The following is a 22,318-nucleotide window of genomic DNA, read 5'->3' as shown; positions in this document are numbered from 1 at the left end:
TAGATGGTGATTAACACTTACTTCATATTTACTATTGTTTCAGGTCTCATTAACTAAAGGAATACACTGCACTGGCTGTAAGATAAAACCTATTTTCCCAGTTCCATTATAAAACTATCAGTCTACCCTTCCAAGGAAATCAATGTCTCCAGCAGAGCCTGTTACTAATTCTTGCAGTTCTTGTAGTTCATTCTTGAAAAATGAGTTGAGATTCTCAAACAATGTAGGTGTGCCACAAAGCTTTTAGGAAGAATCAGATGGGAATTATTATCAACCTTTCTAGCTCTTATGGAAAGATTTCAAAACATAGGATTTTTAAGTCATAAATACTATGAAGCTGAATTCTTTCTCCATCATTCGTAAAGGTGTTTGGCAAATTACTTCACACGATGTTTTAGGACTTGGTTTCTCAACAGTGAAATGGAGATCCTATCACTTATTCCTTGAAGTAAAGAGCAAAAGATATAACACATTCATGAACTAGAATGTAAGAGTCTTCTACAGATAATATTTTTTCTCTCTGGGCTCTACCTGTATTTATCAGCTCACACTTGTCAACTGCTAACTTCTCAAGGGCCTGGTATGAGCAGAATATAACAGTGGTCTACCACAAAAGTTCTGTGCTGATTCCAAATTTGAAGGAGGTAAAACTTCAGCTGGACCCAATCAATACAAGAAAACCATGGCAAGTAAAACGGCTTAAAGCCTGTTATCCTGTGTTTCTACTGTAGTATAATGAATTATGACAAACCTAAAGGTTTAAAACAGTTTAAATTTATTATCTCACAGTATTCATGAGTTAGAAGTCCAAGCACAACATGGCTAGATTCTCTGCTTACTGCCTGACAAAGACGAAATCAAGGTGCTGCACAGGCTGAGCTCCGATCTGAAGGTTCTAAAACTGAATCCACATAAAGTTGGTTCCTTGTAGTTGTACAAATGAGGACCCCATTAACTTGTTGGATGTCAACCAGGGACCACTCACTGCAACTAGAAGCCAACTGCATTCCTTTTCATGTGCCCCCTTCTCCATGTTCAAACCAGCAATGGCACATCAGTACTTCTCACACTTTGAACCTCTGAGTTCTTCTCCCACCAGTAAGAGAAAGCTCCTTACTTTTAAGGGCTCATTTAATTACACCGGGTCTGCACGGGAAATCCAGGATAATCCTACTTGAAAGTAAACTGTGCTATATAAAATAATATTATCAAGGGAGTGCTATATTACCATATTCACAGATTCTAGGGATTAGGGCAGACAGCTTTGAGAGGCCAGTCTAAAAACCCTGCCCCCCATATCCAGTTGTCCCAAAAGAAATGAAAAAAGGAAAAGCTATATTCAGGAAAGCCTTTAACTTTATTAACTGTATAACAGAAAATAAACTGGAAAAAATGTCTAACAAAATCAAAATGTTTATATGTTTATCCCAAGAGGAAGAAAACATGGAAAAGATAAAAAAACAAAATGAATTATTGGGACAGCAGGATTGTGAGGGAAGGTTTATGCTTGATTTCATTTCCATTAACATAACTACAATTTTCTTGAACAATAAATATTACCAAAGGGGAAAAAAAAAAAGTCCTAAATGTTGAAGGAATTTGGGTCAAAGATAAAAACAAAACCAGGCAAAAACAAAGATTCTGTTCCCTTGGAAGGAAAATAAAGGTAGATCCAATTAAAGGAAAAGAGCTGGACAAAGGCATGACCCTCAGGCCAACCAATACCTAAGAATTAAGGAGCTTGAAAAAGAAATCAAGAAGAAAACAGAATTAGAGCACAACCAAGATATTATGACACAAAGTCCAGTGAGGAGACTGTTTCAAGAAGAAAGACAAAGTTAACAGTATAAAATGCTAAGGGAAATTCAAGACAGACAAAACCTATGAAACAGGCCTGCTAGATTTGGCTAAAAGAAAGTTAGCAGGGACATTTGTGAGAGTAGTTTCACAGAAATAACGGGGGATGGAAACAATTCTGAAGCAGGCTAAAGATTAAGTGGAAAGTAGCAGATGAAGATGAGTGTTGAAAACTCTTTTTATGAGTCTTCATGTGAGGGGGAAGAAGCCAATAAAGAAAGAGAAGTTGTGAATACAGAACAGAGAAGGGATAAGAAAACTGTCACTCAAGAGGCAGGAAGGGGCAGGATCTAGAGCACAGGTAGAAGCCCAGGTCTCACATAAGAAAGACAGTTCTCACAGTAAGAGAAGAAAGGGAAGAAATAATGTGTGTGGACCCAGGTAGTTTGGCTGTCTAAGAAGGGTAAGGGAGCTCTTATATGCTGGTTTCTAGGGGCTCTACAAAATTTAAAGACAAAATGTTCTGCCTTTAAGTGAGAACGAAGTGTAAGCCGTTGAATGTCTGCAGAGAACAACAAATATTAGCAAGAAATGTGATAGAAGAATAGACCCAAAACACACAGAATTCTAGAAGTAGCAGCAACCTATGAAACTGTAGGTTTTATTCTCCTTCAGTAGGTCTTGGCAACCTGGAAGCAGACACAAAAACAAGAGTACCAGCTGGCTTTACTCAGTATTACATTTCCTGTCTGGATAATGGTAAGGAAGCTAAAGACAAGACTCAGCAAACATTCTCTGTAAAAACTCAGATAGTCGTTATTTTTAGACTTTGTGGATGGCACGATCTCTGCTACCACTCCCCAACTTTGGTGCAAAAGCAGCCATACACAATGCATAAGTGAATGGGCATAATGTGTTACTAATAAAAACAGGTGGTGCCCTATATTTGACTTGCCATGGCTGCACAGTTGACCAACCCCTAGTGTAGGAGAAAGAAATAAAGATACAAAAAGGGACTCGTATCAGAGGGATCAATAGGCTAGAACTTAGAAGAGCTGAAGAACTAAAGAGAACTGAAATTCTACAGCAGGAATAAACTAGAACATATATTAGAATAGCATTGTCTAGAAAACAAACCTTTGAGCCTATTTCACAAACATCAATAGGGTCATTATCTCCACAGCAGTCTGTACTATTATCCTTTCGACAGGGATCTTCCCAAGTCTAAAAAAAAAAGGGAGAAGTGAGGCAAAAATATAGGTTAATACTCATTAAAATGTATCTCAATTTTTCCACATGATCAAAGTTTTGCAGTCGTAATCCAAAGGAAACATTTTCAGAAACTACACAAGCTCCATGCCAACATGCCAGTAAAACCTTAAACATCATAATAATTAAGACATTTACAGTATTTCCTCCCTCCTGCCTCTCATTTTTCTGTGTAATCACATCTGAAAATACAAACATACTCTTCTTCCAAGTTGAGTCAGCATGTAAATTCATGCTCACTTTTCAAGTTTCAGTTCAGAGATTTCCACCGTCTATGCCATTTCCACTGGCTGCCTAAACTGTTGCTTCCATCATTCACTGCTTCCTTTGAGATGGTAACAGCACTGAGTCTAGCTTTCCGTGTTTGAAAATACACTTCCTATTCTTTAAATGACTTCTACTAGGAAAAAAAAAACCAAAAACCAGCTTTGCCTTCATAAACTAAAGAACAAGATAGTATCTACACCAAATAAAAGAAAAATCTATTTTTGTCTCATTTCATTTCAGTTAAAAAAAATCCTCTATTTTGCCATCAAATCTCAAGACCTTGACAAAAACACAAAAAATTGTCAACTCTATAGTTTACTTAAAAGATATACCTTGTTGGTTACAAAATATACACATGGGTATTTTTATAAATGCACACCACTAACAGAAATTTGTTATCAAATTTAAGTATCTCCTAGGCACAATCCTTCCCAAAGAGCCTCATAATTACCTAATTCTAAATGGAAATGTGGAAGCTCCCCAAAATTATTTTCCTCAGATTTACATTACAAGATACACAGAGACTGTGTTACCTCAGGACTGTTATCTAGAGATAATTTCAGATTATCCAAGCTTGGTTCTTCTAATTTTATAAAGATAATTTTAAAAATATACCCTTATTTATAGCTAAACCCTAGATAAACTCCAATATTTTCCTTCTGGTGCTAATTATATTTAGGAATAAATTGAACCCACCCTTACCAAAAAAAAAAAAAAAAAAATCAGTAAACCAAGATGTCACTACCCCAAATACTAATATTACTAGCAAAATATAAGAAGAACTGACATAAACACACTGGTTCTAGGTGAGAGGCACTTTCTGCATGATACACACAACCACCCCCCCCACACACACACATGTTAACTTCATTTTACAGATAAGTAAACTGAAGCATAAAGAATTTAAGTTTGCCCAAGCTCACATTTTCTAAATGGTGGCAATGGGATGAGACTCAAGGTATTAATTATTAGGCTATGATGCCCAAGTTTCAATGGCAACTGATCGGCAATTACTTTCAGATAAAACCTTATTCTATTTCATGGTTCTCTTCTTTTAAATACCTGTTCTTACTCTCAGAATCTCCCAAGTAGGCATCCATTCACACAGTCAATATTTACTGAGTACCTACTCTGGGCCAGGAGTTAGGAACAGAGATGAATAGGACACAGTCAATATCCTGAAGAATGTCATGTTAATAAATGGTACAGCATTTGTCATAAATGCTATAAAATTAATCTTAATGTGCTGGAGAAACCAAGATGGGACTGAACTATAACTGAAATCAGAAAAGCCAGAAGCAGAAGCAGAAAAATATATGAAAGGTTCTTCCTTCCTAATGCAGGAATCCTCTCTTGAACCTCCTTTAACTTCACTCCCACTCTCAGGCAACAAATGTGATAAGCTAAAGTCACTCTGACCTAGATTCTAGTCCTACTTCAGTCACATACTACCTTGGCCAGAACATCCAGACCTGTTTCCTCACCTATTAAAAAAATGGCTAGAGACAACTGCTAGATACATCTCAGTCCTGAGTTCTATGATTGTTAGTTTAGTGGTCATTCATAATCTACATGAATACTACCAGTGAATAGGAAGTTCACAAATTCATGAGATAACTTAGCTCATTTTGATCAGCTTTAATTTTAAGAAATTCTCTCCATGAACTGAGACAAAAATAGTCTTCAAATAAGTTTGTACTCTATATGGTTTTAGTAAGTCTTTCCATTTGTTAATTGGTTGGTCTATATTCCTCTCAGAACTCAACTTTCCATATTATCTATCAATTTATTCCTCCTGTTGAGGAAATAAGTACATAAGTGCAAGCTCTACAATCTTGTCACTTCTAAGGCAAGTTCTTCGTGATTTCGTTTACAGCAAAACACCAGACTGGTTCATTCTATTTCCAGTCCTGTCTTTAATGCTTTATATGCACAGGCCTCAGTTTTTATTACAAAAAGAGATTCACACTAAATGGTTTCTAACTTAACTTTAATATATAGTATAATTTTAAGTAATCACCAGGAGAAGAAATCTTGACAAATTTAAAACTTTGATGACGCCCTCTTGTGGAGTCCTAACTGTATAACTAGGCAGAGAAACAACTAAAAAAACCCTCAATATCCACAAGAGGAAATTCCAAATCTTAGTATTTGCTTCCCAAAAGTTAAGATTAGCATTCAGAACGTAGAAATAACTTCCACAACTAAATAAGAAAAAGGGCAACTCAATACAAAATGGGCTAAAGACAAGAATAGGTAATTTAAAGAGAAAACATGAATGACTTATAAATATATGAAAAGATACCTAGTCTGATCAGAAAAATAAAAATTAAAACCATTAACAAGACACTGTGTCAAAAACCTAAAAATCTAATAATGCAAAATATAGTTGACCCTTGAACAACGTAGGGGTTAGGGATGCTAAACCCCTGCACAGCTGGAAATCTGACTGTAACCTTTGTCTTCCCCAAAACTTAACTACTAACAATCTACTGTTGATCAGAAACCTTACCAATTACATAAACAATTAATACATTTTATATTTTATATGAATTATATACCATATTCTTAAAGTAAGCTAGAGAAAAGAAAGTGTTATCAAGAAAATCATAATAAAGAGAAAATACATTTATAACTCTGTACTATAAAAACTCTGTATATAAGTGGATTCAAACCCATGCAGTTCAAACTCATGTCGTTTAAGGGTCAACTGTACTGGTAAGAATGTAAGGCACCTGGAACCCCATATACTGCTAACAGGTGTGTACACTGTAACAATGTCTTTTGTAAACAGTTGACAATACCTAGTAAAATAAGTGTGCAACGCATAGTAGGCAATCTGACTTATAGGTATATACCTACCAGTACATACGTATGTATACCACCTATATAGAAAAATGTTACCATGGACCCAAGAAAAACATTAAAAAAATGAGAAACTATCAGCAGAAATATAAATAATGTTAATCTCATAAAAAAGATGACTATAAAGCTATGAAAATAAATAAATCAAAATACAAAGATTATTGATCTAGCCTAAAATAAATCTTTCTCAACCTTGTGCAGGTGTTTGGTATCATTACTTACAATCTATAAATATTAATCTATACATCTGTAGTCACCATGCTCTGGGCCTTAGGTCGAAACATAACTGACTTGTACAGAGCTGTACATACAGGTGCTTCTTGAGAGCTACTTCCTGGTTAATCAGGATTCCTATAACCAGATCAAAGGAAGTCGGATCTACCTAGCCACTATCTATTTTAATAGATTCGATCTGAAGCAAAAGCCTCTATGAGATGTTTTACTATTAGCAGCTACTATCAGCAGCAACAGTGTCGACATTGAAATAATATTCTTGAAAACTAACTATGGAACTAAAACATTTGCTTTGATTATCCCATTCAATACTGACAATAACCTTCTGGGGTGGGTGGTATGATGACAGAGATGTACAAATAGGCCTAAAGAGATTGAGTCACTGGTTCCAGGTTATAAAACTAATAGGTGGTACTAATCGATACTTGGGGTCAATAAACCACATTCATAATGAAATATGAATAATAAACACAACAGCATTACATTAATACTGAAGAAATCTTGGGGATGAGGGAAGGGGTGGGCAAAACGGGTGAAGGGGAATGGGAGGTACAGGCTTCCAGTTATGCAATGAGTAAGTCACAGAGATGAAAGGTAGAGCACAGGGATAGATCAGTGGTATTGTAACTGCATTATATGGTGACAGACGGTAGCTGCACTTGTGGTGAGCAGAGCATAACCTACAGAGTTGTCCAATCACTATGCTGTACAGCGGAAAGTAACATAACAGTGTGTATCAACTATACTTCAACTAAAAAATATTGTTGTTTATTAAAAAAAATTACAGAAAGCTAAAATTTCATGATTCTAGTCCTTTAACATTACCCAGTCCACTAACATTAACAGGTCTTCTAAATATTCACTCAGAAGATATAAAATTGGAATAATCCATTATACATGGAAATATAACTGGGAGAAAACAAAGCAAGCTTCTGCTCAGGCCAAACTCAACCTTTGGGGATGGCACTACTGCCAGCGAGGGAGAAGTTATCAAGGTTCAACAGATCTGAACTAACCACAGCACACTGATGAATCACCAGTAAGTGAGAGAGACTCCTACTTAAACAATACTCTACAGCTTAATGTTCTTCCAAGCACGGTTGGCTTGGTAACTGCTCTTAACACACATCCTGCTGTTACAAGACAAAGCATAAGAAAACGGCAAAATCCAATACTATACAAGCTTATGAAACAAATGCAACACACACAATGAATTCATTACCCTTTCTCAAATATTTATTAATCACCTACTCTGTGCCAGGCACTAAGCTAAGCAGTTAGTTGGAAAATGTCAATGCACAACACAGAAAGAATCCCTATCCTCCTGGAGTCTGCATTCTAGCTGGAAGAAATTAACAACAAATATAATAAATAACTAAATCATGGAACGTGTTAGAAGTTGGTAGGTTCTATAGAAAAGGGAAAAAATAAAGTATGAAGCAGAACAAAAATTCAGGAGGCAGGGTTAAAATTCTAAAGGATCATCAGGGCAGACATCATGAAGAAGGTCATTTATGAGCAAACGTTTAAGGAGGTAAGCCATGTGGGGTGCCTGGGTGGCTCAGTCGGTTGAGCGTCTGACTTCAGCTCAGGTCATGATCTCATGGTTCATGGGTTCGAGCCCCACGTCGGGCTCTGTGCCGACAGTTTGGAGCCTGGAGCCTGCTTCAGATTCTGTGTCTTCCTCTCTCTCTCTCTCTCTCTGCCTCTCCCCTGCTCACACTCTGTCAATCTCTCGCTCAAAAAAATAAACATAAAAAAAAAAAAAAAAAAAAGCCATGTGTGTACCTGAGAAAGAGTGTTCCAAGCCAGAGGACACAATAAATGTGAAGGCCTGAGGCACAAGTGTGCCTGGGGAACAAGAGGAATTGTGCAAAGGCCAGTGTAAGAGTGAGGGAGCTGGAGGAGAAGGATGGGAAGCTGGAGATGAAATAAAAAATGTAAACGGGATCAGGGGCTGGCTATCATTTTAAAAGATTAATTCTGTCTTGGCACTGACAATGAAGCAAAAAGATATTAGATACAATTATCCCGTCCCATCAACACTTGGTCTAATTTCAATTTTGTATAAACATTAATCAATTTAGGGGTGCCTCCATGGCTCAGTCAATTAAGTGTCTCACTCTTCATTTCAGCTCAGGACGAGATCCCATAGTTAGTGAGTTCGAGCCCTCCATTGGGCTCTGTGCTGACAACGTGGAGCCTGCTTGGGATTCTCTCTCTCTCTCCCCCTCTGTCTGCCCCTCTCCTGCTCACATTCTCTCTGAAAAATAAACTTAAAAAAAAACAAACATTAATCAACTTAGTTATTTTTGTTTGGTAAGTAACTTCAATGCAATTGACAGTATATTCTTTTGCTAAAGACTAACACACTCTTTTGGATTTGGGTTTAAAAAGATAGTAAAAATTTCCAGTTAAAAATGGCAGAGAGTGTAATACAGGTCTATTCTTCCTCACTTCCATTCTAGCCACACTGGCCTTTTTTCCTGTTATTCAACACAGTAGGCCTACTCCTACCTTGGGACCTTTACAACTTGCTGCTTCTTGCTGGATTCCCCTAGGGGTCCATACTACTTGTCCCCTTACTTCCTTGAGGTCTTCACTCAACACCTACTCACTGAGGCCTTCCCCCTATCTAACACTGCAACAATCCCAATATATTATAGCCCCATTCCCTGCTTTATCGTTCTCCAACACACTTATCACCATCTGACACACTGTACATTTTATTACTTTTTTTTGCCTTGTCACTCTGTCCAGAATAAAAGACCCAGAAGGATCTTTGTCATTCTGATTACTACTTTAACTCCAGTACTGACAACACTGCCTCGCAACATCAGGCGCTCAAAAAACATGTACCGAATGAATGAACAGCTCTGTGAAGGCTTGGTGTAGAAACAAGAGAAATTGGAAACACTGAAGGAGTCGCTGTGGTAAAATGGAAGCAAGAAAAGACAACTGTTGCAAAACGAGGCTGGAGCACAAAGCAGAGGCCAAATTGATTAGGCAGGGTGGAAGAGCCATGTTAAGAATATCATGTTTTATCCTTTTGGCAATATGAAACCACCAAAAAGGTTCTTAGAGGAGGAAAACATTAGCAGATTTAAGTTTTAAAATGTTATCTTGGATGCTGGATGGAGTATTAAATTTCAGTAGGCAATAGTTCAGGATGCATTAAGAGACTGCCACAGTCTAATTCTGTTATAATTAAAGTAGAGCTACTGTACCTAACAGACTAACATAATCGAAGGTAGAAGCATCTTGAAAATTCAAACATATCTGGAGGAGTAAAAAAATTTGTCAGGACTTTAGATAAACTACAAAAGCTCATAATTAGTAGATGATTAGTAGCAGTTATTATGCTCTATGGGGAACCAGTGGTTCAGTTGCTGATTACCCCCATGAGATTGAATTCCTTCAGAAGAAAGATCATATAATAAAAGTACCAGTAGATGTAATAATGTGATCCCTATCCATCTGGCACTCTTCTAAGATGAACGTGCGATAACTCACTTAACCTCAACATGACCATACGCAATAGGTATTTTATCATCTCTATTTAACAGGTAAAGAAAGTGAGGCACAGAACGACACAGTAAGTTACCCAAAATCATATTACTATTACATGGCAATATGGCTCCAAAACCCACATTCTCAGTCACGTATTTTGCTGCCTTCATTAATATATATTTGCTGCCTTATATTAATATATCATTTTTCTTTGTATACCCAACACCCATACACTGCTTAGCACATAAATACTTAATAAATGTTTAATGAAACATTAACATGTTTCTTTGTTAATGCCTACTTTGTCTCTGTTTTTGTCTTTCTCTAATTCAAATGCTTCTCTGGCCTTCCCCTCATCCATATATCCTCTCCCACAGACAGTATCCCCTAAGCTTAACAAATTTTTTTTTTTACCCTTTTACTGCTAGGTCAAACCGAATGTCTACTTAGGCACCTGGGGAGTCAGAACACCTGCCTTCATGGTTTCAACAGGCCAGACGTTCTTTTTCTTAGTACATCATTTTAGAAAGGCTTGTTTTAACCAAGAACGTATCCATGTGGGTGGTCTAAATGCATCAAAGGCAGGCTGACTCTTTAGAAAACAATTTTCTTTTTTCTTCCCCTGTAAATATTTATTCTACAAGGGCAGCTGGTTTTTTGAGTTGGATAAAGCAAGTCTCCCTTTTTTCAGACTCCCTTTTTTCCCTATTTCTCCAAAATAATTTGTAATTTCATGTAAAATATTAAAATTAATAGATAAAATAAAAATAGAAAGCTTAAATATCCAGATAGATGGTCTAATATAGATGGCTCTTATAATCATACAGACAAATACTTCCCTATATCCACTAAGCCTAGACAAAATTTTCATTCTATATACTCTGAGTTTCACTCACTAAATAATTTGGAAGGAGATATCATTTTCCAGGAGTGAGGAAACATGAAAAGAAAACAAAATGGGAAAAGAAAGGATGCTATCACATATGAAGGTATATAAAAGCATAACTTGTCACATTCAAAGAAATGACTGAAGATAAAGCAGATAAAACATTTTTCACTGACTCTTAATAGCCAAGCCCAGCAAAGGAAATATGTTCAAAATGCCAAATATGAGTGTTCTATATCCCTAACTCCAAGAACTTGAGTATAGACATATATATAGTTTGAAAAAAATTTATAGATACAATGAAACTCCCCATTAAAAAATTTTAAATTTACAAATCTGTCAAACTGACACGTCCTCAGAACCAATTTAACTTCAAGTAGTCCACAGGATTTACAAGAAAATTTTTTCAGAAGACAGAGAAGTTTTATTACAAGAATGTTACCTGAGGGAGGGCACCATAATTCCATATATAACCCTTGTGAGGGAAGACATTCGCCACATAGCGTAGCTTGCCATCCTTTGTATCTTGTTTAATGGGATTCAATGGCTCCTTCGTGGCAATCTACACACATCATGGAAAAAAGGGGGAAGGAGAATGAGAAATGATTAATCCTATATTCAAATTGTATGTTTTAAATCTGGTATTATCAGGTTAAATATTTATATTCTAACTTACTGGTCAAAGACACTGTAAAATAAGCTAAGCCAGCTCTTATTTCTAATTTACAGTGTTGTGTAAGAAAAAACATCTGGAAAGGAAACATCCCATTATAGACTTAGGTATTCTATTATTTATGCATTCATTTCTAATACAAATAACAGAATGACTGAAATGGCAAGAGGATAAAGATTAACCTACTTGCTGTTTTGTTTTTGTTTTTTTTAATTACTAAAAATTAGTGAAAATACTAATTTTGGGCATCTTATCATCAATCTTATGATAAAAGGGTTAACTTAAAGTAATTTTCACCAAGTAATTTCATTTGTTTTCTTTCTATCAAACATACTCAAACTGCCTTGTTAAAAAAAAAAAAAAATCTATCCTATAAAGAATAACTGAAGCCATTTTTTAGTGAATAAACACTGCTTAAATTAGGTAGATTCTCAGATTCTTGATCCTATACCTGAGGTAGAAAATAGCCAGAATTCTGAAACATTCTGAAGGAAGACCAAAAAAGAACCTATTATTTTTACTTTTCCCTATCAAAATATTAACCAAAGCAATGCTAGTAATTAGTGACAATTCTCTAAATTCTGAAAAATACATACCTACATAATAATCTTTAATTAAAATACTTTAAATAGTATTTGCCATTGCATCCAAAGCTATAGGAAAAGACTTAAATAATGAAAGAAACTAAGGGCCACAAATTAAATTTCACTCAGAACTTTAAGGGATCTTACCTAACTGAAGATGGAACAATAAAATTCTGAAAAGCAAAAGGGAAGTTCTTGATAGGTTCATGCCTCATGAAAAGATAGAAAAGAAAAAAAAAAAAAAAAGGTAACCAGGGGAATAGCAGACACTCTTAGTGCTCATTGATCAAGAGTTGGCCAATAAAATGTTTTCGTTCCTGGTAGAGTAAAATCTAAAGGACAATTAAGTCCTTACAAACTAAACTTGCCATGATTCCCAAATAAGTATACTTCAACTGTATCTATGAACAAAAATATATCTCAGAATCTGTTTAAATAAACCTTGAAAAGATTTGTTATTTTCAAAGACAGAAGAGTCAAAGAAAATTAAATAAATATGTGTATAACAAACTAGAATGGCAAAAATAGAAAACACGTGCTTCAAAGTAAAAATTCAGCTCTATTTTGCTTTTAGAAATGAGATTCAAAGTTCACAAAAGTGTTTTCAATTGTTTGTATCATAAAGTAGTTTGTCAACCATGCGAAATTCAAAAATATTATGCCAAACGACTTGAAACAAAGTTTTTATATCATTATTACTTATAATTTCCATTTGATATTAATAGAAAATATTCATACCTCCATTTTAGCATTTGTCCACCGAGGTACTTCTACAACCATATTAAACAAAGTCTGCAGTTAAAAAAAAACAACAACAAAAAACAAAGAGAGATCGTTTTTTAAATTTTACCTATCCTTTATCACTCACCTCTTGTGTGATGATGCTTCAGTTTCTTTCCCTACGAAAATGTGTGCAGACTGTATCATACATCTGCATATGCCGTAAATTTCCTCTGAAAAATTAGAGAAGCTGTCTAAAACACAGCAGAATTTAAGCCATCATGTCACTTGAACACTGCTGCAGTGTCAGAAGTTGCTATATTTCTGGAAATACCTTCACAGTATAGTGACACAACTAGAATGGGGTCAGGAAACCAGTTTCAAGTTTTATTTTCCCACTAAAACAGGAGTGATAGACAGGGTCCATCATGTGAGTTGAATGTCTCACTTTTCCAATCTGCAAAGTAAGTGTAAATACTCTGTCCTACTCACCACCTACGTAAGGTTGTTATAAAGATCAATTATGTAATTTAAATGAAAATACAAAAAAATTATAAAATATTTTGAAAATCACAAAGCACTATTTAAATTCAAGTTACAATGATCATAATGTGAAATTAAGGATATCTGCGTAGGTAGGTATCAAGTTTACAAGGAGAAACGCCTTTCTACACTTAGTTTGCTTATCTAGTGATCTCTGGTTCCCTAAAGTTACAAAAGGACTACTACTTCTTTTTATCATGTTTGAATTTTGCACTGTTTAAAGCAAAGGAGATTATAGGTCAATGGTTAGCAAAAATAATTTCCCACAATACTTAGGAATACAAGGCTATAATTTCCTGCAGTTTGGGCCTTATAAAGAGAAAGTCTCAAGGGTAAGGTTGCCTTGCATGCCATTTTGATATCAGTAACTAACAGCTTACCATAGCACAGTAATGGTTTAAAACAGTGTTACACCAACTGTGGCCAAGAACCAGAGCTAACTGCAAGCTGACTGTTATAGGTTCATTTAGAAACATTTACAGCAATTTGATGCAGTAATTTTTAGGTCTGTTGAACCCTGAATTACACTTTTCTTTAATTACACTTTTCTAATAATAATTGTATTTTTTAAAAGTATCGGTTCACAACAGATTAGAAATAAACCAAAAAACTAACCCTTTAGTATAGATCATTTGAGAAAGCAGTGATTAAATATACTTCCTCTCAATTGTGCCACACATCAAAATCACCAGGAGAGATTTTATCAATTAAAAAAAAAAAAGCTTCCTAGAGCCCCACCCCCCACATACCCACTTATTTGAATTCAATGGTTTTGAGGCAGGGCACTGCTTATTTTTCAAAGCTCTCCAAGCAATTTTAATATGTAGTCAGAGTGGAGAACTTCTGGTTTGCAGCATTGCTAAACAGTATCTGAGGGCTTTCCAAGTGAAACACAAATGCTATTATTAATTCAAAGGATGCCATTTACACAACTAAGTATAAATTTAAATTGAGCCGCAAAAAACAATGATGGTTGTTCAATTTTTCTAGGTAAGACTAAAGTTTACCAATGACAGAGCTGCATATCCATAATGAGATGAAGAACAAAGCCAAGAATGAATTCTCAACAATTGCTCCTTAGAAGTATGTCTCATACCTATCTTAGCAACCTCATACACAGTCTTGCTGTTCTGTTTCATTTTCTATGCTCTTTCATGAGGTATCCCAGCACCTGTTTAAATATGTCTCAAGTAGCTGTTAAAAAGAAAAACCTAAGTAAATGGCAGATGTTCACATAATTTATTCATCCTTGAAAGCCTGGCTATAAGAGGACAAAGGCATACAGATGAATACTCAGAGGTGATAGAGAAGACCAGGCTAGTGGCAATTGTTTTACACAATGACACTTACCAAAACCACTCAGAGACTTGAATTAGGCCAAAAGAACAAAAGATAAGGTTTGAATCTTAAGCCTGCAAACCATCTCCCCTCATCATTTGTTCCGATCTCTAAAGAACAAATTTCCAGTCTGCTTTTCTTCTTTCCAGATAAAATGCATATAATCTATAATTTTTCAAAGCCAGTGTTAGTTGGGTTATCCTAAGACTACTGTTAATTATAAACCAGTAACAGTCTACTGACATCTAGTACAAAATCACAAAGACACAAGGGGACACATTTCCACCGAGAAAGTTGGGTATGAGCTAGGACCATTTACCTCCTTCAGTTATCTCCTCCATTTTTCCCTGCTATTTTTGTTGCAAAAACCAAAAAGATAACTAATAAGATACGAAAAAAGTCAGTAAATTTTATATGCCTTTGGGAAAAATGGGAGGAAATCACCCTTCTTTTCTCTTTCCAACTCTTAAAAGATCAAATAAATTTTCGTTTTGATACTAAAAGCAAAGGCAACAAAAGCAAAAATAAACAAGTGATACCATCAGACTAATAAACTTCTTCATAGCAAAGAAAGCCATTAACAACATAAAAAGACAATCTAGAAATGGGAAAATACGTATTTGTAAACCATGTATCTGATAAGGATTAATATCTGAAACATAACTCCTGCAACACAACAGGAAAAGACCAATCTGATTAAAAGATGCGCAGAGGAATTGGACAGTTTTCCAAGAGACACACAGTCAACAGGGACATGAAAAGGTGCTCAACATCACAATTATCAGAGAATGAGATATCACCTCACACCTGCTGGAATGGCTGTCACCAAAAAGGTAAGAAATAACAAGTGTTGGTGAGAATGTGGAAAAAGGGGAACACTCTGCACTGTTGGTGGGATGTAAATTGCTGCAGCCACTACAGAAAACAGTATGGCAGTTTTCCAAAAAATTAAAACAGAGCTATTGTATGATCCAGCAATCCCACTTCTGGGTATTTATCCGAGAAAAAAAAGAAAACAGGTATTAGAAAGATACCTGCACCCCCATATTCACTGCAGCATTACTTACAATAGCGCCAAGATAAGGAAACAACCTAAGTGTCCATCAATGAATGAACAGATAAAGAAGATGTGCTTAATATATACAGTGGAATATTATCCAGCCATGGGAAAGAAGGAAACCTGCCATTTGCGACAACAATGGGTAGACTGTTAGGGCATTATGCTCATTGACATAAGCCAGACAGAGAAAGACAAATACTGCATTTTACCACTTATATGGAATTCTTATATATGGAACCTTATATATGGAATTCTTTAAAAAAAAAGGGGGGGGGCAGCCTAATTCATAGAAACAGAGAGTAGAAAAGTGGCTGCCAAGGGCTTGGGGTTGGGAAAAATCGTTCAGAATTATAAATAAATAAACACACAAACCACAAACAGACTCAAATCAGGCAGTCTCTGACAAATGAACCATGTTCTAAGAATTAAATTTTAAGTTGGCTATATGCTCTCAGAATACATTTTCCCCAATGAGAAAACTATTTCCAGGTTGATACATAAAGTCTCTAGGAAACTATAAAGCCTCGAACCCCTCAATGTCTATTCACCCAACATCTAGGGCAGTGGTTCTCAAACTTCAGTACGTGTAAAATGCCCTGAAACACTGGTTAAATATGTGGACTAACTAGTCTCCATCAAGCAGAGATTCTGGTGTAGTAGATATGTAATTAAGGCCTGGATCTGAAGTTTTAACAAGTGTTCTACATTATTCCAATGTATGTGGTTTAAGGACCATTTTAACAAACACCAGTTTAAGAGAATACAAGATGGACGGCAGGCAATGGTGGTGGGGACTGAACAACACCCAGAGCTATTTGTGGAAGTAGATTCAAAGGCTGGGGTCATGAGTTTCAGTTGAAATAGAGAAAAAAAAGATGGAAATAAAGTTGAAGGGAAAAGAAGGCTGAGGAAGGTGATAGGAAAGGCTGTCTGGCATCAGTAAGATAAAAAGGCATCAACAACATGAGATGAGATGACAGACATCAGTCAGACGTTCTGGGCCTAAGTCAACAACTATTGAAGGTTTGACAGTCACATATTTAAAAGATATATTTAGAACATGTTTATTCTAGCATATAGGCGGTCTTTTTTCCTCCTCTATCCCCAAAAAGATTTGTCCCTGCATTCTAAAACAGCCTCTCAAACCACCTTTTTCCTTATAATAAAAAAAAATGACAAAGTGACCAATTTTCATAAAGTACCTTTACTTTAGACTATCTACCATGATAAGTAACTTGCTACTAAAACCTGGGTTCTGTTCCTGACTCTCTCTGGTTTTTCACTTATAAGATGAAATGTTAAGGGGATTCCTAGAATAGTCAGATTCATAAATAGAAAATGGAATAGTAGTTACCAGGGGCTGGGTGAAGGAGGGAACGGAGAGTCACTGTTCAGTGGGCAGAGTTTCAGTTTGAGAAGAAATTCTGGAGATGAACAGTGGTGATGACTGCACATGCGGAAGTACCTAATTACACTGAACTGTACACTTTAAAAAGTGTGCAATAAAGAAAACGGTAAATTTGATTTTATAAACAAGAAAAAGAAATGAAATGGTAAGATCATCCCTAGCTGCCATACACACATATTGGAAGAATAAAAACATCAGAACGCACACAAAAATCTTCATAGAGGGGAAAAGTTTAGAAGCACTTTACAAATGCAAACAATCATCGAGGTCTTTAACGGACAACAGAAGTGATTCACAAAAATAAAAACCTTTAGATATACCTCATATTCATCATTTCGTGCTCTCTTTGTAGGAATGCCATTTTCCTATAAAAGAAAAGATGGTATTTGTGATTGTAATATCTCATCAAAGAATACAACTGCACTGCAAAGCAATCCAAGTAAGCCTACTACAGAAATATTCCACTACAGAAGCTGTCCAGACACCGGGTTCGAGAACTACCGAATGCCCAGTTTCTTTTCTCTCAGCATTTGCATCCCCAGTGCATGAGCATCAAGGTGTTTCATAAAATAAATTATTAGAAAAGCTAAATCTCTTTCAAGTATATTTTCCTAGTTTTTATAAAAATAAGCAAAGGCTCTGTTTGGTCTTAAAGGAAAGACTGTCAGTCTCCCGTGATTACACTTAAAACAGTCATTTCATTATTGAAATGAAACTCTAGGGAGCATGACTAACAAGCCATGAAAGTACTCAGCTACACCTCCTGCCTGTAAATTCCACAAAGGTGTGATTACTACGCCTCCATCAAGCACTTTTAAATTAAAAAAGACTATATGATGAGTTGGGAAGAAAAATTACTCCATTCACAAATGCTCACACTTACATGTAACCTTTATACACCAAAAAAACAAAAACAAACAAAAAACACCAAAGAAGGAAACAAAACAGAAAAATGACTATCCCAAGTAGGCCCTGAAACATTATTTCTGTTCCTAAAACAACCACCTCCCAAAGTACAAGGTGCAACAGTTCTAATCATTAGAGGGTGATCTAATCAATAACTATCTAATATTGATCTAATCAATAACTATCTAATCAATAGTTGAGGATGGGAGAAACTTATGTACACAACCACTGTATGTACCAATCCCCACGTGCCCAGAATTCACAGGCGTATCCTGTTCTATGTTAGTCCTGCCCTATTCTCAACTTTCTCATATTCCCCAAAACCCATTCTCCTTAGGCAGAATATCATGCCGACTGCAATGTTTCTAGTTCACTCTTTGTTCCACCTCCACCCCTACCGACTGCCTGATTCCACAAAATATTATCATTTTGTTAGGTGAACAGATTTTGTCATGGTACACCCACACATGAAGCAGCACCCACCAATCACTCCTTTCATTATCCTGTTCTAGTTTTACAGCACTTAACATTCTCTGATTGACTTGTTTCCTGGTTGTCCACCTCCTTCCATCGAGTGGGAACTATATCTCCTATCTATCTTACTCACTGCTGCAACCCTAGTGCCTGGAATGCCGTCTAGCTCATAATAAGCCTGCAAGAACTATTTACTGAAAGAAGAAATTAGTAAGTGAATAAATAAATGCATGCACTTTTGGCCAAAAGCAAGCAGTGGTGTTGGGAGACAGGAGATATTTGGGTTGGACTGTTCACCGGCCAAAACAAAACACATGGACACACATACAGTAAAATGGAGTTCTTTCTGCCCTCTCTTTGCCTTCTTTCTCTCTCCAGATTATATGACCTCCTGTCCTGCAGCTGAATACTACTTAGAAGTAATGAGCTGGAATGATTGCACAAGAGCAATTAAGAATACAACCTTTGGAGTTAGAGCACCTAAATTCATATCCCACTTCCCACAATAGATGATAGATTTGTGACCAGGGGCAAGGTACTGAACCTCATTAGCAAAATAAGGGTAATAACAGTAGCCCTAGCTGTACTCAGATAATGCAACTCAAGCTCTGAGCACAGTGCTTGGACAAGCACTATGAGCATTCAATAAATCTTCACTATTATTCTCCCTGCAGCCATCTTATTGACAGTCCAGTCCTCTGAAGGGCTGGAAGGCAGCACCAATCCCACATCAGTGTTCCATAACCTTCCTCCTGGAATGATCCTATTCTCACACTAATTCTAATTCATGAAGGAGGCTTACAATCCTGTTGTGATAACTCTGTTATCCTTCTTGACTTCCAACCCACATTCTTTCCTTTCAAAATGCTTCTAAAAAGTATTTTGTGGTGATACTAGAAGTACATGTTGTCACCCCCAAAACAAGTTAAAAACTATACCTCTGTAGAGTCCACCCTCAGAGGAATATCATGAAAGGGGGAAATGTAGTCACCAGCTACATTCTCTGCAAAGGAAAAACAAAAAACAAAAATAAAAATACAGAATTAAAGCAATGGACTATCCTGTTCTTCAGAGCAATTATATCCTTATCCACTTTTAAACCTAAAAGGAGTTTTTAAAGTTTTTTCGAAATTAACTTTAACTCCCAATTTAAAGTTTAATTCAACTTTTAAAACTTGCCCCAATATGATGACCACAGAGAATACATACCAAGTAATCCACATTTGGTTTACTGAAATAATTTACAGTTGACCCTTGAACAACATAAGTTTGAACTGCTTAGGTACAGATTTTTTTTGATATAATACTGTAAATATATTTTCTCTCCTTTATGATTTTCTTAGTAACATTTTCTTTTCTCTAGCTTACTTTATTGTAAGAATACAGTATATGATACATGTAACATACAAAATGTGTGTTAATCTACTACTTGTGTTATGAGTAAGGCTACCAGTCAATATAAGCCATTAGAAGTTAAGTTTTTGAGGGGCGCCTGGGTGGTTCAGTCGGTTAAGCGTCCGACTTCGGCTCAGGTCATGATCTTGCGGTCCGTGGGCCCGAGCCCCGCGTCAGGCTCTGGGCTGATGGCTCAGAGTCTGGAGCCTGCTTCCGATTCTGTGTCTCCCTCTCTCTCTGCCCCTCCCCCCTTCATGCTCTGTCTCTGTCTCAAAAATAAATCAACGTTAAAAAAAAAAAAAGTCAAATTTTTGAAGAGTCAAAAGTTATACATGGATTTTCAACTGTGAAGTGGGCAGGTGCCCCTAACCCTGCATTGTTCAAGGATCAACTGTACTTCTCTCTCTAGCTTAACACATCCAAAGCAGAAAATGTCCAAAATTGACTAAAGCCCCAAATATGAAATATCTCACTTGTGAACAGATACTCATTAATAAGTGACTGGATAAAAACTGATGTCACTTTTCCAAAGAGTAATCTAACAGAATTCCCAATTTCTGTCTATTATCCTATGAACAGGATGTAAAGATCCTACCCAATTAAAAGAAAAGAACAAATCATTTGTTTCCACTCAGTGATAAGAATGTTTATATTAAGGTAAGCTTAAAACAAAAACAAACTTTAATAATAGAAACTGTCTTATCTTCACTGCATATAAAAATGCATATTTTAAAAGCTGGGCTTAATACAGCCATAAAAATTTTTCAGTTTATAATTACCTAAGTCAGGGTATGTTTTATTTCTGCCCTGCTACCTCTTTGGCATAATTTTCAAATTTAGACTTTAAAAAAAAAATTTAACAAAATAAAACATGAACTGGCTGACAGCCTAATAGCAATGAGTATACTCAGCTCCCAAATCTTGGGTTTCCAAGTACTATTCTCCAGTAAAAAGAACTAGGACTTCTTAAAGAAGAGGCAGATTCTAAGGCTGGGACAAAAACTATACAAGATGAACCCAATGGATCCTGTAGGACCAGAAATCAACCAAGTGCTCAAAGAAACAAAAGGTTGGCTGTATGTCGAAAGGAAATGGAGCCAATCTACAAGAGCTCCCAAAGGTCAAAGGTGGAACAAACTGAGGAACAAATAACAGAGTATTCAATCACAAACCAAATTATTAAGTAAATAATACAAGAGACCCACTAATGCAAATAAATGATTGTTTAAATAAATAAATGAGGGAGAACAGACAAACATTTCTTACAAAAAATTCCAAGAAATATATACATATAGATGTCGCCCCTCCAAGAAGGAAAGCTTACCCTGCTCTCCCAGAGTGCAGACTAAACTTAATGACTGACTCACTTCAACATAGAAAGGGAAAAACAATAACATTACAGTAGAGAACTCTGGCAAGAAGTACCCTTAACTGAGTGATCAAAGTTGACATCACCAGGGAAAAGTCATGTTAATAACATGTACCTCCGGATACGCTGTGATGAGAAGGGTATGTACTTCACTTGTATTTTTCCCCCCAAACCCATAACCCCACTCTCATCACAAGAACGACAGCAGATACATCCAAACTGAGGGACGTTTTACACAATATTAACCAATACTGTTTAAGAGTCTCAAACTCATAAAACAAATAAGGAAATACTGAGAAATTGTTAGATTGGGGAGAATATAAGGAAATACAATAACTAAGTATAATGTGTACCCTGAACTGGATTCTGTAAGAAAAAAATGACATTAGTGGGAAAACTAGTCATATCCAAATAAAATCTGGAGTTCACAGTTGGTACCAATGTTGGTTTCTTAGTTTTAAAAAATGTACACTGTTAATGAAAGATATTAACATTTGGGGAAAGTTGGTAAGAGATATACTGGAATTCTGTACTATCTTTGCAACTCTGCCAAATCTGAAATTATTTCACAATAAAATTTAAATAAACAAAAACAAGCTGTGGCGTCAGCCCACTAAAGTGAGAAACATAGAATTTAACAATGGCCCTCACTCCACCAAAACTGCATTTCTTCTTCTCATGCTTCACAGGCTTTCCTTAGCACTTATTACTAAAGTTCTTGCAGGAAGGAGTTTCTGTTGTTTGTTTTCATTTGTTCTGTTATGCTCTCTCCTCAGTCCCCAGCATCCAGAAAGTACCCAGCACTTAGTAGGCATTCAATAAATACATCTCTATTACGATTTCATTTTTCCCTCCAAAAAGTTCATGTAATTTTTCTTTTCCCACTCTAGGAACAAGGGAGTTGTGCATGAAAGATCATGTACAAGGTAGGATAAAGTTGACTAAGAGTACATAAGTGACAAAGTATATGAAAAGCTTGCCATGACCTATAAAGCTCTTTTCATTAGTTAAAAAAGATGC

The 22,318-nt window shown here is 36.0% G+C and overlaps 1 protein-coding gene across 2 annotated transcripts in view; it reads right to left on the bottom strand.

Moving 5' to 3' along the window:
* PPA2 (inorganic pyrophosphatase 2) overlaps window positions 1-22,318 on the bottom strand; it is a 90,567-nt gene that overhangs the window by 54,629 nt on the left and 13,620 nt on the right. For both annotated transcript variants that reach the window (XM_042984095.1, XM_042984094.1), the window contains exons 2-6: window positions 19,473-19,537; window positions 17,475-17,519; window positions 12,824-12,877; window positions 11,271-11,390; window positions 2,935-3,021 (exon numbers count right to left, since the gene is read on the bottom strand). In XM_042984095.1, the coding sequence (XP_042840029.1) occupies window positions 2,935-3,021; window positions 11,271-11,390; window positions 12,824-12,877; window positions 17,475-17,519; window positions 19,473-19,537 (371 nt within the window). The remainder of the gene's footprint in view (window positions 1-2,934; window positions 3,022-11,270; window positions 11,391-12,823; window positions 12,878-17,474; window positions 17,520-19,472; window positions 19,538-22,318) is intronic.

This window comes from Panthera tigris, chromosome B1, assembly GCF_018350195.1.
Source record: "Panthera tigris isolate Pti1 chromosome B1, P.tigris_Pti1_mat1.1, whole genome shotgun sequence".
NCBI lineage: Eukaryota > Metazoa > Chordata > Mammalia > Carnivora > Felidae > Panthera > Panthera tigris.
The sequence above is the reverse complement of the archived record's forward strand: the minus strand, read 5'-3'. Positions and strand labels throughout refer to the sequence as shown.